At 40.6% G+C, this 16,697-nt stretch overlaps 2 protein-coding genes across 2 annotated transcripts in view; one reads left to right on the forward strand and one right to left on the reverse strand.

The window, feature by feature from the left end:
- FAM185A (family with sequence similarity 185 member A) overlaps positions 1-10,877 on the forward strand; it is a 41,836-nt gene extending 30,959 nt beyond the window's left edge. The window contains exon 8 of the mRNA XM_036400638.2: positions 5,535-10,877. Coding sequence (XP_036256531.1) covers positions 5,535-5,650 — 116 coding nt within the window. The 3' untranslated portion in view covers positions 5,651-10,877. The remainder of the gene's footprint in view (positions 1-5,534) is intronic.
- The window catches only part of FBXL13 (F-box and leucine rich repeat protein 13), a 34,901-nt gene continuing 26,636 nt past the window's right edge, over positions 8,433-16,697 (reverse strand). The window contains 4 exon segments of the mRNA XM_036400575.1: positions 8,433-8,492; positions 8,494-8,593; positions 14,888-14,960; positions 14,963-15,052. Coding sequence (XP_036256468.1) covers positions 8,433-8,492; positions 8,494-8,593; positions 14,888-14,960; positions 14,963-15,052 — 323 coding nt within the window.

Genomic DNA, 16,697 nt, shown 5'->3' on the forward strand with positions numbered 1-16,697 from the left:
TGAGGCATACTTGCTCCCAGTTCTTGTCAGAATGACAGCAATTGCAGCAGTTAACAGGACTTTTAGGTTTTGGTACTAATCCCATCCTGGCTACAGCACAAGAGCTTTGCTAAGCCACCTGAGAGCAGTGTTCCCCTGAGCCATGCCTCTGGTGGCCCTGCAGGTAACAGAAATCTCCCATGTTAATTCATGCCTTTCCTCAGATGTGTAAACAGGACATGCAGAGGAAATCCCCCATTGACTCCTCTAACTCCTTTTCCCCTGTGAACGTTTTCACATTGCCTCTACCTTATGAGTTAAGTATCCAATTATTCTTTTAATACTGCAGAACTTCTTAGCTGGCCTTCCTCTTGCTGTGCCTCTGGAGAGTCAGCCTGTCTGTAATTACCAGATTCCTTTGAAAAGATGGGCATTGACACTTCTGTCCTATCTCTGACTTCTCAGGTTTGCCATTATGATGCAAGGCAGAATCGGAGACACTAATGACGTTATATGCCAGAGTCCCAATCTCTGCCCAAGCTGTCAATGAACACTGCAATGAGTCTGTAGATCTGAGCCTGTGTTTTCTGTTTGCCCCTTTTCCCCTGTGAAAATTTTCACATTGCCTCTACCTTATGAGTTAAGTATCCAGTTATTCCTTTAGTACTGCAGAACTTCTTAGCTGGCCTTCCTCTTGCTGTGCCTCTGGAGAGTCAGCCTGTCTGTAATTACCAGATTCCTTTGAAAAGATGGGCATTGACACTTCTGTCCTATCTCTGACTTCTCAGGTTTCTCTTACTAACATGCTTCAGGTCTTCTCATCCTGCCTGGTTCTCCCCATAGGTGGTGGTGAGAAGCACCTTTCTCCTTACAACAGTCATTCACTCAGGCATGCACTGAAATATTACAACTTTCACATCTGCCTGATGTTCCTGCTGGAGCAAAGGGGATCTAGGCAGATGTTTCCTGCCATCAGGAGTAATCACTTCTCACTGTTCCCTCAGTGGTCCCTCACACAGTAGTACTGGGAGAGCAGCCTATGGAATGCTGTGGCCTTCCCTTTAAGATTGCTTTAAGGCCAATGTGCCAGAGGGTGCTGACTGCATCAGTCTCTTGTACCCTGCACAAAGCACATGGATGGATGTGGTTAAGAGTCTTCATTATGAGAAATTCTGTATTGCTTACTCCAAGGATATGTCTGTGTTTTTTAGCTGCCTGGAGTTCAAGGGTTGAATACAAACACAGCTGAAGGGGCAGTGAATACCATGAGACAAGCAACTTGCCTTTAAAAGGGAAATAAGTGAAAGAGCTTGTATTATGTCAGTCTGCTGAAACCCCAGGTTTTATCTGAAGCTTACCAGCTGCACAAGTGCTCCCACTGTGCAGCTGTCTTGGGTTTGCTGCAGTCAGCATTGCAGTTCAATCCCAGGAGTAACACTCTCTGCTGTCATGCCCCCCCTGTTTAGTCTGTTCTCAAGGCACTTCAGAACTCTCCTTCTTTCTTAGAAGCAGTTTTTATTGACTCTTGGCCACTAGAATTGAGTGGGAAGAGCTTTGTTTTATAATGTCCCTCTACACACTGCCCTCTGTGAAGCCTTGATCCTTAAGCAATATCTTAAAAAAATAAACAAAGACCCAGGTTGTATCTGGAAAAGATTACATTCCTTCGAGTCAAATAGAAAGTTCATCCAACTTTTATTAAACACATTAGATGAGATGCTATCCTACAAATTTTTATTGGTTTCAGCTTGCATTCAACTCAAGCTGTTCACAACCTTTTGATATATACCACAGTCCTAACACTACCAAGGAACAACACTTAAAATATGACCCTCTTCTTATGTTTTGTGGTATGAAAATAGAGCTCTCATCTCCTCCATTCTCCAGGAAGACAAGTAGATAAACAGTCAGTACTTGACTCTAAAGTTTTGCAAAGGTGTTACCTTCCTTTAAACACCACACACTGGGGTGGGGAAAAACCACCCCCTTTTTCCTGGGCTTTAAATTGAAAGGTATACACAGCATAATAGTTTGTGGCTTCTCCTGAACTCCTGCTGCTGTCTTGACTGGTAGGTTTTGAAATTAATTCCCTCACCCCCCCCCCTCATTCTCAGTCCAGGAGGCTGTGTGCTTTTGTGATTTAATCAAGCTAATAAAGTCTTCCTCAAAATCCACTCATGCTCTCATGGTATTCAGAGTACAAGCAGTGAGTACAGTTAAGACCCAAGCAGTCATCAAAAGGTCTCCAACTAAACCTTGTTGCTTGATTGGTGCTTCATACACAAATTAATTCAAATATAGGAAATAACTGAACCTCCTACTAGTGATGGGCTTAATAACCTTAATATTTGCCTCACAGACAAATTTCCAGAAGTATAAGGAACAATTTTTTTTTCTACATTCACATAGCAAAACCAAAATGAGAAACAGAGCTCAGACAGAAACTCAGCTTTAAAATGGCTCTTGTAAATTTGTTCCTGTGTTCCCTAAACTCTGCTTTAACTTTTTTGCCAAGGTGTAAGCAGTGCATGAAACTATTTACAGCACTGATTCTGTGCTTCAGTTTTGTTTCTTGTACAGAAGTACAAGCCATAGTCACAAAAACATGAGAGAGAGGAACTGGGACCAAGCACTCCAATATTCTGGAAATAGATCTCTGCCCTGCATTTCCCTTGGAGAAAAAGATGTATTTTTAGTGTTCTACAGCTCTGTTAAAGGATCAGCTGAAATTTTCATTTATACTTCTTTGTTGGTTCAATTTCTTGTCACCTGGAGGCTGTTTTCTGTTTGAAAACCAGACTCATGAAATGTTTTAAGTGCTATGTATGCTTAAAAGACAGATTCTGTTTTAGTTTTTGTTCTATACTCTCTGATACAATACTATTGAAAATCAGTGTTTCAGGAAAGCTTTGAGGAACTGAACTTTCAAATTTTAATGGATTCCATATACAACACATTTGTCCAACTTGGTGATTCATCACAGATTTAAGTCTGCAATTAGATGATGAGTAGAGATCTGTGGATTCTGCTTTACTGTAGGCATGACACTGGCACTGAGTGTGGTTGAGACTGCTGCTGTCTGGAGCAATGAGGAGTGCAGAAATTGTATTAAGACATCCCCATGGAGACACCTGAAGGCATGTTGTAGTCTGATAACAAGGGACACTGAAGTGACTCTGGCATTGTTGGACCTCTCTGAGAACTCTGTGCTTCCAAACCATACCTCAGCCTGTTGTGAATTGCTGTGGGTTTGGCCCATAAACTTAAATGAATCTCACTTAGAGCTGCTAAAGCACTGAAATGCTATTGAAAAGTTCTGGCACACAGGCCTGAGTTGTGGAAACCAGTGCAGTGATGTCAGTTGGAGTTTTGCCACTGTTCTTGCTGTGGCCAGAATTTAATTTCAGCTGTGTTACAGGTTAGAGCAGAGCATGTTTGCAAAATTGGCTCAGAATCTGCTTCCCTGCCATCCCTCTTGCTATTCCAAGCTCAAATTATTCTAAACTTAGAATTAACACAATTAAATGAGCACTGAAGTAATAATAAATGATATTTTGTAAAGATAAACCGAAGTGAAGGTTGATCTTGTGATAAAGGCACTGATTTGGCACTTTAAAGATCCCAGTTTAATTCCCAATATGGACACAAATCTTTAATATAAATTTGGAAGATTACTTTTCTCTCTGGGTCTCCGGTTTTTGATTATAAAATGAGACTGAGTTGAACTCTTCTTTGTTAGTGAGCTTTTTAGAGCATGACTGTGAATACAGCCTGAAGTTTATGTGAAACCTGTAAGAAGACAGATACCTCAGGCTTGTGGGGTTTTTTTTAGGCCATTATCATAAGGAAACAGTAATACTTGCAAAATGTCCAGGCATCTGGACAATCAGGTCTTACCATGGCTCTTAACATCTTTGAAATTACTTAGCCAGATCAGTATCTCATGTAGAGTCATGGTTTACCCAGAGCTGGCTCTTGAGCACCAGGTCACCACTCACTCCCCACCAGTGGGGTGGGGGAGACAAGCAGAAAAATATAAGTGAGAAAAGTCATGGTTGGGATAAAGAGACTTTGAGATTAAGACAGTTTGATGGATAAAGCAAAAGCTGTGCACAAAAGCCAAGCAAAAGGAGGGATTCTTGCACTACTTCCCAGGGCAGACAGGTGTTCAGCCATCCCCAGGAAAGCAGGAGTGTATCTCATGTACTGGGTCAGACAAATGCCATCACTGTGAGTGTCCCCTGCTCCTCCTCCTGCCAGCTCTGATACAGAACATGACTCCATACAGTTCAGAATGTCCCTTTGGTCATTTGGGGTCAGCTGTCCTGGCTCTGTCCCCTCCCAGCTTTTTGTGCACCCCCAGCCTCCTCTCTGGCAGGGCAATATTAGAAGAAAAGGCCTTGATGCTGTGAAAGGGCCACTCAGAAATAACAAATTTTATATATTGTCAACACTGTTTTCAGCAGAAATCCAAAACATGGTTCATCCTAGCTACTATTAAGAAAAAATAACCCTATCCCAGAGAAAACCAGTACCTGTAGGGTTTGTGTGGCAAGGTTACTGGGAGGGGCTCTAGGGGTGGCTTCTGTGAGAAGCTGCCAGAAGCTTCCCCTGTGTCCTACAGAGCCAGCACCAGCCTGCTCCAGGATGGACCCACCACTGGCCAGGGCTGAGCCCATCAGTGATGATGAATAACACAGTTAAAGAGGAAAAATCCCACAGCAGCTGGAGAAAGGAGTGAAAACATGTGAGAGAAACAGCCCTGCTGATGTGGAGGCCAGTGCAGAAGCAGGGCAGGAGATTCCCCTGGGGCAGCCCCTGGAGTGTGCAGGGCTGCAGAGATCCACCTGCAGCTTGTGGAGGGCTCCATGGCAGAGCAGGGGAAGAGCATCAGGAGCTCTCCTTCTGCAGAGGAAGGAGTGGCAGAGATGATGTGTGAACTGACCAAAACCCCCATTCTCTGTCCCCCTGTGCCTCTGGTGGGGAGGAAGTAGAGAAATCAGCAGTGAAATTAAGCCTGGAGCAAAGGGAGTGGTGAGTGGGATACGTTTTTAAGATTTGGCTTTATTTTTTATTACCCTTCTCGGAGCTGATTTGGAATAAATAAAATTAATTTTTCCCCAAGTCAAGTCTGTTTTCCCTGTGACAGTAACTGCTGGTTGGACTCTCCCTGTCCTTATCTTGATCCATGAGCTTCTTGTTATACTTTCTCTGGCCTGGTCATTTGAGGAGGAGAGTGGTAGAGTGGCTTTGGTAGGTACCTGACATCCAACCAGGGTCAACCCACCATAACATATTTCTTAGCTTAGAATGAAAAGTGCAGTACTATGTAATAAAAAACACTGTTCTATTGTAAAGATATATTGTGGGAAATCAGATTAATGTAAAAAAAAAAAAAAAACTGTATCAAGAAGGAAATGTCTCTGCTAAAAGTACACAAATTCTACCAAATCAAAGTGCTTAAAGTGCTTCCAGGGAGCTTGTAAAAAAATGACAATGTGAAGATGATATGTTTACTGTGTGTCAAATTAAACTAAGACAACTCTCTTTTCCAGGTCACATGAATCAAAGGGATGAAACAGACAAATGGATTAAGGCTGACACACAAAATGGCAAAGTGTGTCTTAAAAGCCAAAGCTGGATCCAGTCTGTCAAGCTGAAGAGTTCTTAAAGGTGAAATAGGCCAAAGAGATTAAATCAGGAAACTACAAAGGAACATTTCTGTAAAATTATTAAAACTTTTGGATGAATATTCTTAATATAAAAGAGAAACTATTAAAAATGAGAGAATTTTAACCCAAGATTTGCCTGTGACAGTGCTGGTACTAAACAGTCTGGTTTACTTTCAGTGCCTTTTAGGAATGAGATGATCTTACATATTCAGAATTCATGTAACTTGACCCACTTACCATATCAGTTTAAAAGCTGGTAGCTTTCAAGCAAAAGTTTGGAATTGTCATTTAAAAATTTTAAAAAGCATTTTCAACACTTACAAGATGCCATGCTTTGCAAGCTCTGTTTACTTCTAAATTAAATGTCTCAATACTGTGGGAATTCTGCTGGTTTATGCAAAATGCAGAGAATGTTCTTCAACCAAATTGTATCATGGATAGGAAAAAATCACTTTCAGTGTGGTTCTTATGTGGTTTTCTCATTTGGTGTTTGAACCCTGAGCAGTTTCTGCCTGAGTGATGAGTACTTACAGTGTAAAAATACTTCTGTGAAATGGCAGAACTTGCTCTGTGTCATCCTGAACCTCTGGTTTGTGGATAGAAAGAAGAACTCCAGCTCTGTCTACCACTGCTCATCTGCAAAGAAAAAACTTTTAAAATAAATAAAAGTACCATGGATCTGGCTGATTTCAAGGAGGAGCACTCCTCCAACTGGACTTAGGGGAGAGTCCACCTGAGCATTCCCCTGAAGGAGAAGCTGCCCTAGCAGGGAAGTGTTCCCTTGTGGCTGAGAGCTGGAATCTCTTGGTTTGCTCTGTCTGCAGTGACTGAGCCCTGTCCTGCAAAGCTCCTGGGAGGCAGAGAGGGAGGTGAGGGAAGCAGGTAAAGCTGCACAAGGGCAGGTCTGATTTTTGTGGAGGGTTCTGTGTTACTGTAAAACAAGCACACAGCAAAGTAAATGCAGCTTTTAAAAGCCTTTCCATGCATCTCTATGGCACCTTATAGAAGCAGTAGTGAAATTTGGGTTTGGAGCTGAAATTTCAGAATCCCTGCCAGCTGAGGGGATGGTGAGGAGCAGGAGAGAATTCAGACTTTATGTTTTGTATATATGTGTATGTTCTTTAAGGCATAGTGGTACATTATGAAATTAACTTCTTTTGCCACAGGATTCCCCAGGAGATATAATTGCCCCTGGCTAATGGACTTCAAGAGTCAAGGGCAGCAAATCTGCTATAATTCAGGGAGGTTAAAAACTCCCCTTCCTGTTTATTGTTCTGTGTACTGCTTGTTGGGATGAGGTGGGCAGGATGCATATGACAAATTATATGTATTTTTAACATAAACAGTAATATATAAAACGTTTCTAATAGTTTTACTAAAGGCATTACAATATTACTAGGTATGAGTTATTATTAAACTTTTAAAATTTATAAAATTAATAAATTATAATGGTTTTGGATACCCAGAAAAATATTTGAAACTAATGTTTTCTATGCCCTGCTGCAGCCAAAGTGAAAAAAGTACCTCAAAATTCACACCACATGAAAATAGTCTAGTAGGTACTTCACAAGATTGGATCCATTTAATGATCCCATTATTTACCTGAAATACAAAGACTGTCAGCCTCTGACATTAAGGTTGTGTTTTTTGAGACTGCTGCATCAGCAGTTTAAGGGAGAACATAGTAAGAAAACATGTTCTTTGTTCCATATTCAAAAGAAAGCAAACTCAGACTTTGAATTCATTAATTTTCCAAATCTAGCAGGAATTAAACATCAGACTTGTTGGTTACTTGCTTAAAGAAGTTTAAATCAGCCAGCAGAAAAATTGTGCTACCACTAAAGCTACTGATTATATTAATTCCAAGCTAAAACATGTTGAGACCAGCTAGAATGTTAATATAAAGGTCAAGAATGAGTTGAAGGAGGACAAACCCTTCCTTATGAGTTTCCCCAAAGGCATTGAACAATGTCTTGTTCTGCTCTAATGAGGTGAAACTGTATTTATCTCTAGACAAGGGAAGATGAGTAGGTTATCAGCAATTAGAATTTGAATGGCAAACCCCTTGTGTGCCCATATATCTTTTTTTGTGCATTTGATGAGAAGACATTCTTGTAACTGGAGCAAATTTATACTCAAACACTTTTTTCATCTGGCCACCCTTTAAATTGGTTCTCCTGCTCTCTCAGCTGCCAGCCAGCCCACAGTTCAGACCTGCAGACACAAACATGAGGTTGTTCAGAGAGCTGGACTCAGCCCAAGAGGCTTTTATGAGAATGAGGGCTCTGGGTGCACAAGTGGCTGTTGAGAAGTGGAGAACTGTGCTTAAATGCTTGGGTGAATTAAAGGACCTGCAGTCACTGCCTACTCACTGCCCTCCACTCCTCAGGAAGGCTGTACTTGATGGGTACCTGCCACATCAAGTGTGAAGTGCTCTGGGGGGTCAGAGTGTTGATGTCCTGGAGAGGACCTTCATGGCAAACAAATCCTCCAACACATGCAGATTTATTCATTGCTTACTCTGCACGGGACTACAAAAACTTTCATTATTGAAAGATGAAGACGGCTTGAATCAACATCTGAGAGTTAGCAGTGCTGTCTGAGTGCAGCTGTCTTGCTTGAAGGCATTCATACTCCTGTGAGAAGATTTGCTATGCTTCCTTACTAATGCAACAAATGGCCTTTTATTAAAGTGTGATTAGTTTTAAGAAAAAATAACACAGTGGTCTTTTCATGCTCTAGAGAAAACCCCTTGAACTGTAGAGATGCTGCACAATTTCTTCATTTTTCATTTTGAAGAATTTGTTTTTTCAGGCTCTGATCTGGTTTTTTTGGTGAAGGTGATTAGGTTACCATCCCAGTCATATCCAAGCCAGGAAGGATGGTCAGCATCATTATGTTCCTGTTTCTCCAGTTCAGCTGTGTATTCCAAGACAACTTGTCTGCAACAGGAGTTTAAAAATAAAAATGAAAAAATTAAAATAATAATGACAAGAGCATATATTTAAAATAATAATGACAAAACTTTTCAGAGGCTGTTTTTACAAAGAGCACTAAAAGCAGTTTAATGAGGAAAAGTTCCTTGCTTTAACTAAAGCTATCAATATTATAAGGGCGTTGAGGAAAGGAAACCGGAAGATAATTGGTTAGGTCATAGAGTCACAGAATGAATTAGGTTGGAAGAGGTCTCTGGAGAGTGTTTTAACCTGATACTGCTTTAAATGTATCCAACTATTCCAGGTGAGTCATGGCTTTGCCAGATGAGTTCTGAATATCTTTAGAGATGAAGCTTGTACAGTCTTTGGGATCCTCTTCAAGAGTTTGGCCAGCTTCCTGGTTAAAAAATTAAAGTTTCCTTGTAATCAGAAAGTGATCAGAATTTTCCATATGCCATTTGTCCTATCAGTGCACCTTTGACACTGGTCTGGCTCTGTCTTCTCTTCTGTATGCTCTGATGAGAGTAAGAGGCAGCAATAAGGTCTCCTCCATCTCAAATCTTCTTCTGGGACTTAGCAAAGCAATTCTCTGAAGGTTCTTCGCACATCACATGCTCCAGCACTTGAATGGTCTTGGTGGGCTTCATCCACACTTGCTCTACTGTGTCAGCATCTGCCTGAACACAGATCTGAGAGGGTGATGCCACTGCAATAATAACATTGTCTTTGGAAGAAAATATAAAACCAAACAAGATAAATAAACCAGCTACACCTGAAGGTATTACAGCATCTCCGGGGTGTTTTTTCATGGCTCTGTAGGAAGGCTGTAGTAACTGTGCAGGTCCCTCTGTTTCTCTATTTGAACCAGTGTCTGTGGCACCTCCAAGTACTTTTACCCTTTCCTCATTCACCTTCTGCTTGTTTTTTGGCCAGCCTCTCTACTGTAGGTATCTTCTGTCACCCACGTCTTTTAACGTGTATTGTTTCAGAAATGGAATTGGGTACACAATGGGCAGTGCTACAGGAGCCTTGTGGTTACCTGCATTTACTGGCTCTGGCTCTGGACCTGCCTCAAGGCTGTTTTGTTTTGCCGCTTCTGTGAGAGCTGAACCAGAAGAGAGTTGTCTGTGATGCCCAAACCTACCCATGACCCCTCAGATCCTCCTCAACATTTTGTGGCCACTGCCCTTTTGCAGAATTAGAGCACAAAACTAGCAAACTAGATAAAAATTTGAGAAAATCAGGCCTCCTGAGTGAGACACTCTAAAAAGAAGAAAAGCAACTCTCCCTTCTTTTTTGGCAGTGTCAACCCAGCAATTTTCAGTACCTTCCCAAGCTGAAGAAATGGAACCCACCACTTGCAGTGCTGTGAATGTCTCTTTCTTTCCATGCCTTGTGTGAGCTGGCTGCCAGCCTGGTCCTGCTGAGCAGAGCACCCTCCTGCCCAGCCTCCCCCTGTGCTGGGTACTCCAGGGCTCCTGGGGAAGAGCCAACTCTGCTGCAGCTCCCATCCTCTCCAGGAGATTCAGCCTGATCTGGTGTGTCACAGCCACATCAAGACAGTCTTTCTCCCTGCTGGCCAACTCCTGAGCTCTGGAAAAATATAATATACAGCATCCAGACAATACTGGAAAAAAATCCAAATTGAAGGGCTCTGTTATCTGTCAGTAATGCTGCTACAGTGTTCTTGTGTTTCCCAAAGTGGAAATGCTGGAGATGGTTCCAAGGGGCAGATGTGCCCAGCTGTGATGCTTGCACCACTACAGCAGGAAAGGGAAGTGGGCAGGAGTGGAAAAGGGACAGAATTAGTGAAGCAAGAAGGGCTTGTTTTCAACCACTGCAGGATATTTTTTTTATAAAATGTCCAACACTGACACACTCTATGAACCACATGAACACAAGGCTATATCTGTTTTTATATTAGGGAGGCCTGTGCCATTGAGGAATGTGTGCACAATTTATATGAGCTATAAGCTCTGACCTATAAAAAATCAACTCATCCAAGTCCAAATCCCTGTTTTTCATGGAAACTGCAATGTATAGTGGCTGTCTGAAGCATGTATAAGGGGAGCTGTTACTACTTTTTTGGAAACTTATGATGTCCCATGCCTGGAGCTACAGTTGAGTGGTTTGCCAGAAACAGCCATTCATTAATCATCAACATATGGTAAAAAGATTGTTTATTTAAGATATACTGTACTATGAGAGAGCCTGATTATTTTATTTATTTATTTATTTACTTACTGTCTTAAATGAGCCAATTGATGAATAAAAGTATTTCAGCCAATAATGACAGTTATCTTTGGCAAAACAACTATCTCTTGGTATAAGTCAGACAAAAGTACTGGCCCAAACACAGGTCTTGAGCAGCACTGGAATACCTCTAATTGAATCCTTACCCAAAGTTTGACTCCATTTTACTGAGAGGGGGTAACTGGGAAATACAGTTCTGCAACATGTCTGAATCCTGAGCCATTCCAAAACTCAGCAATTTTTCAGAATCACGGAATGGGCTGAGTTGGAAGGAACCCACCAGGATCATAAAGTCCAACTGCCAGCCCTGCAGAGCACCATTCCCAAGAGTCACTCCATGTGCCTGAGAGCATTGTCCAAGCACTTGAGCTCTGTCAGCCTGGGGCTGTGACCACTGCCCTGGGGAGCCTGTTCCTGTTTGACTGGGTCCATCATAATAAAAAGCAGAGTTTTTTTTTAAAAAAAGAACAAACTTAGTGAGCTGAGGTTACAGAAACCAATCAATAGTAAAAAGTAATGGAAAATAAAATCTCAAACATGGGAGAAATGTTTATAGTGCAAGTACAGGAGAAATAAGGCAAGTGGAGGCAGGGAGCTAATGGGAAAAGCAGGAAGCATTCTGCAGGCATGCTCCAGGTTACAAAATGTGGTAAGTCTACATAGGATCTGAAGTATTCTGAGGTGCATGTCAGCTGCAGTAGTTTTATCATTGTATGGCATCCAGTTCATGTGCATTCAGTGGCTGAAACATGGCACTCCAGGAGCCTCTGTGTCACTTCCAAAAAGAGAATTGCAGTCAGTGAGAGGACAGTACTGTATTTCTGTTGCTTGTTAAACAGAAGACAGGAGTAATTGTTGTTGGTCTTTTACCAAATCGTGTGTAGGAGGTCTTAATTTCCAGTTCCATGTTTGTTGGATCTTTCCTGCACTGAGACCTGAATATTTGGATAACATGTAAGAAATTCTGTGAGTTCTTGTAGAATCTCCTTTCTAACCAACAGCATCCATTACAAAACACAACAACAAAACCAAACAAAATTTAAAGTCTTCTCCAAATGTCAAATGTATTGTAACTATTAAGACCTAATGTAATTTTTGTTTAAAAGGCAAACATTGTAAGAGGAATTGTTGATAGCACAGTTTTCGGGGAAGATCTTTTCGGGGAACCAAACTGTTACAGATGAGATGTAGTTTGGGGAATTACAAGACTAGCTGGCTTCTCTGTCAATGACATGTTTCCTTTCTCATTTTGCATCTAGAAATGTTAACACAGAATGTTTTACAGGGAACAGAAATGTTTCTCTAAAGATGTCAGTATGATTTCCTGTACTCTTAAAGAGTAGTCTTAAGCAAATCAAACTGACACCACCTTTTCCTACATTTTAGAAAGCAGAGAGTTAGGTTGTTTTTCCTCTAGCAGAAGAAATAAATTGCACCAGCACTATGTACTTCCACATTAGATTATCCATGATTCTTTCTTTCTGCCATTTAGAAACTGGATTAACTGAAAGGTCATTAGCCTCTGGATACAGAAATATGCAGCAGGATACCAGGCCACAGACCTTTTTTTCCTTCTAACATTTATTAAACCTAGAAGGAGGGCAGTATGTTGGCAAATATAATCTCAAAGTCTACCTGATACTGGAAAGAATGAACAATTGAAAGCCCATAAGTGTTTCCTATGAAGTTGCATTGGACTGAAACTTGAAGAACTTTGTGGCTCCACATGTTTTCTATTTTAATCTCTCAAAACAGTAAAAATAAAAAAAGAAAAATAATGTGGACAATACAAGAGATATGACTCAATACTTGCAAGGTTTAGTCTATTAAGAAATGCCTGCTAGGACTGGTTAGTGTTTAACAATAAATAATGGGGAATTCCTTTGGAACAATGAAGTAGTATTTTATGCCACAGATATTTTAAGGCAACTTTAAACTAAAAACATATTTCTTCTATTGCTTATTTAGAACCTAAGCCACTAGCATGTTTAATTCTCCAGATGAATGTGATTTTTACATAGATGGCCTCTTCCATCTCCTTAAACAGAGAATGAAATTTCTCTACGATGTCGGTTTCACATCCTCCGAACATAAATTACACCTGAAAGCAGCCTTTACCTTCTGTGAAAATCTAAGAAGCTGAATATGGTTTTAAAAGTTAGCTGAAAACAGAGAATTAAGGCTTGATTTAGTTTTTTTGACAATCTGTTGCTTGTCATTCATTACTAAAAACATACAGGTTGTGAAAGAAACACATCGTTTTATAGAAATATGTGACAGCGGCAGTACTGTCATTGCTGTTGATGTTGCTGAAAAGCTACTGCAAGATAACTAACTCTAGAATCATTCCATATTTTACTGTGCTTTTGATGTAGTTATTGGCAGAAGATAAAATTTTTATCATCGTTACCATATTGACCTTGAACTGCAATTAAAAAAAAAAAAGAGATTTTCCCAAACTGGAAAACATGCAGGATGTGGAACATATCAGAATCTTGCTGTGAACTCACTTTTATCTTCTGAATATCATTCCCAGTATATTCTGTGGCCTGGCAAGGTCTAGGGCGGGATTTCTTTGGACTTGTTGGAAAGAACAAGGAAAAAATGTTTGGGACTGCATTATTCTGCATATCAATCCAGCTTGTAGGTGTTGTCCCAGACTCAGATGGTGCAGGATAGGAGTTTCCTATCACTGAATAAGTGGTGTGAAGGGTTAGAGACTGAGGCTGGCAAGGAAAAAAACCATCCACTGTCCAGAAAATGAAACTCAAGAAAATAAAGCTGGCAAAGTTTACCTAGTTCTAAACATCACAAAAAGGGCAAAGATAACACTGGGTGGAGACATGTGTCTCATGGTTGCCTTTTTGTTTTGCAAAGATGTGTAACTCTCCAGGGTTATCTTTAGAGTAAAAATAACCGGTTGGGAAATTCCTTGGCTGGGTCAGAAGAGTTTAATCAAGACCTTTGGAGAACCCATTGCACATGGGACTCTTAGGCAGAGGCAAAATCCTGGGTCATCCCAGGCCAGAATAATGCAAATGGGTTTCTGAGAAGTCATGTCAGCTCCTTGGTGATGGCTCACCCAGCACAAATTGGAATTTGCACAAGTTTCTGTTCCCTTTTCATCTCAGTTCTACAGGAAGATGGATAAGCAAGCAGAATCAGAAAGGGCTGACACACTGTTGCTGCTCTAAACAGAAATATGAAGTCACAGAATGAACAAGTCAACAACAGTAATCTGAGGATAAAAGAAAAACCCTTGAGGTTTAAGATGATTGTCCTCCTCTGCTCTGCACTAGGGGCCTCACCTTGAGTGCTGTGGGGCAGTGTTGGGCATCACAATGCAAGAAAGACATTAAACTATTAGAGACCATCCAGAGAAAGGTGACCAAGATGGTGAAATATCTTGAGCACAAGAATTACAAGGAGCGGTTTATGTCAATTGGCTTGTTCATCCTGGAGAAGGGAAGGCTGAGGGGGAAGTGCTGACCAGTGGCAAGGCACAAGCTGTGTCAGGGGAAGATCAGATTGAACTTTAAGAGAAGGTTCTTAGAGGTTGGTCAGTAAAAAACAAACTGGGAAAGTGGTCACAGCACCATAGCTTGACTCTTTTGCTGTAACTGTGCTCTGTTTTGAGCACAGGCACAAATCTACTGCCATATACTGACATGCAGTTGGTGGGAAACAGGCTCCCACAGACCCTTGGAGTGAGCTCAAGGACAGTGAGATGGCTGAGAGCATTAATCCCAGCCTGGTTTTCTCATTCATGTTCCCATAGTGTCCTTTGCCAGCAGAAACGTCCCTAAGAGGACATTGTCTGCCATAGAGAGACAGAGTCTGTGTCTCTGCTCACTTCTGGCTGACACTGGAACATGCAGAGAACCCTGCCACACCACAGGAGTCCTAAGGCACCAATAGGGACACCCCCTAGATAAACTAGATGGGTGAAGCCAGGTCCCTAGCATGGCACCGTGATGCCAGTGAAGAAAAGAACCTCACGTTTTGGGGTTTACAACCTCCTCTGAAGAGAGATTAGAAAATATTTTCTTGGTAATTTCTCTACAGCACAGTGTTGTGAGAATCTGGAGTTGCTCAAAGCCTTTCCAAAGATATCTCAGGTATTGTCAGTAAGATGAATGCAACCTGAGATGTCCAAGAAGGGGAGATAATGGCAGGCTGCAGCCAAGTGTTGGATACATGTGTCAATCATTTGTGAATGAACCAACAAGACATACAGAATTTAGAAGATTATTGAATAGATGAAAAAAAAAATGCCCAGAGCACAACTTTAGTGTCTGATTGGTAGGAAAAGCATGTTTTAAAATTGAAGTAAGGTTTCTGGCACAGCAGAATTCTGACTCTCTGCAAGAGGCTCCACAGAAACTGTCATTTTCTAATATTAGATATTGGTTAACTGTGATTGCAGTCTAGTTTTAAATATTGTGGGGTTTTTTTCACCTACTGAGAATGGTCTAACTTTCCCACCCATATATGTGCATGCAGCACATAGAAGCATTTATTATTTGTGCTATTGCATTGCTCTCTCTAAATTATGAGGATGCACTTTATGACTTTTTAAACTCAGTTCTCTGTTACAAATGAGTGTCTCACACCAAGATTTTTGAATGTGTGGTTGGTTTTTTTAGCTCTGAAGCACAGGTCCTTAGTTTCACCTCACAAGTCCATTTTTCAGGAACTGATACTCATTGCCATTAATGCTGGAAGATGCATTTGAGAAAAACATGACACACAGTCTTCAAGGTACATAAGCAGCCATGGAAGCTAATAATTACTCCACTGACCTCAGTGGGAACAGTCAAGAATACATTATGCACATGCTTTAATTACCTTGCTCATTCAGGACCAAAAATCAAGAGGGAACATAGTAAAAACCTGTTTAAGACATTTCATTAAAATCACTGGAGTGGGGTGGTAGAAAGAGAGATGAGGATTTCACTTGTACTAAACAGCCAATCTCATGAGAATCTATAAGGGACAAGGCAGCAAGATAAAGCTGGGGCCTGGGGTTGTGGAACAAAAAGTTAGCACACTGTGACAGTCCTCCTGGTATATGGAGCAATGTACATGTGCTTTGCTTATTCCAGATCTATTTATATGCTTAGGATTAAGATCTGCAATAGATTAACAAATAGATCAAAATATTTTAAAGTAGATTCGTATTCTTATTTTAAAAAAGTTGCTGACTCTGAAGTCAGTAACTGGTATCAGATGCATTTAGAAAAATCTACATTTGTCATACCCTGAATCCTATTCCCTTTAGAGGACTGAATGACAGAATTCATTGTTCATTCTATTGTATCTTCAGAACTTAGCTATTTAAAAGGCCAATTTATTTAACCAGAGATTTATTTTCAGTTCTTGCTGTATTTTTTCATGTGTAGAATATTTCCCACAGCAACTTCATTTTTTCCCTACGAAATAAGAATTACCCTTGAATCAGGCGCATTCCCTGAATAAGGCTCAGAACAGAACTGCTGAATATTTCATACAATCAGCATTTGCAAAATGACTTGTAGCTGCCCTAGGCATGGAGAACCATGACATGGAGACTCACAGCACCTCCACTGAAGTCACTGGAGTTTGTTGAAAGACAATTGATTTGCCTCAGAATATAGGATTAAAGTGATATACTCTTCTAATTTTAGAGTAACCTACATAGCATATTCAAAATATTCTTAATGTACATATATGTCTATGTTAATTTAATATTTTTCTATTATATATAATATTTCTATATTAATTTTTAACTATTTTTCTTAAAAATAAGATGTTGCAGGACACATTAACATATATCCTTTGGAACAGGTTCATTCTGAGTTTCGTCTCCTGACCATTT

Source organism: Molothrus ater, chromosome 5 (genome assembly GCF_012460135.2).
Source record: "Molothrus ater isolate BHLD 08-10-18 breed brown headed cowbird chromosome 5, BPBGC_Mater_1.1, whole genome shotgun sequence".
NCBI lineage: Eukaryota > Metazoa > Chordata > Aves > Passeriformes > Icteridae > Molothrus > Molothrus ater.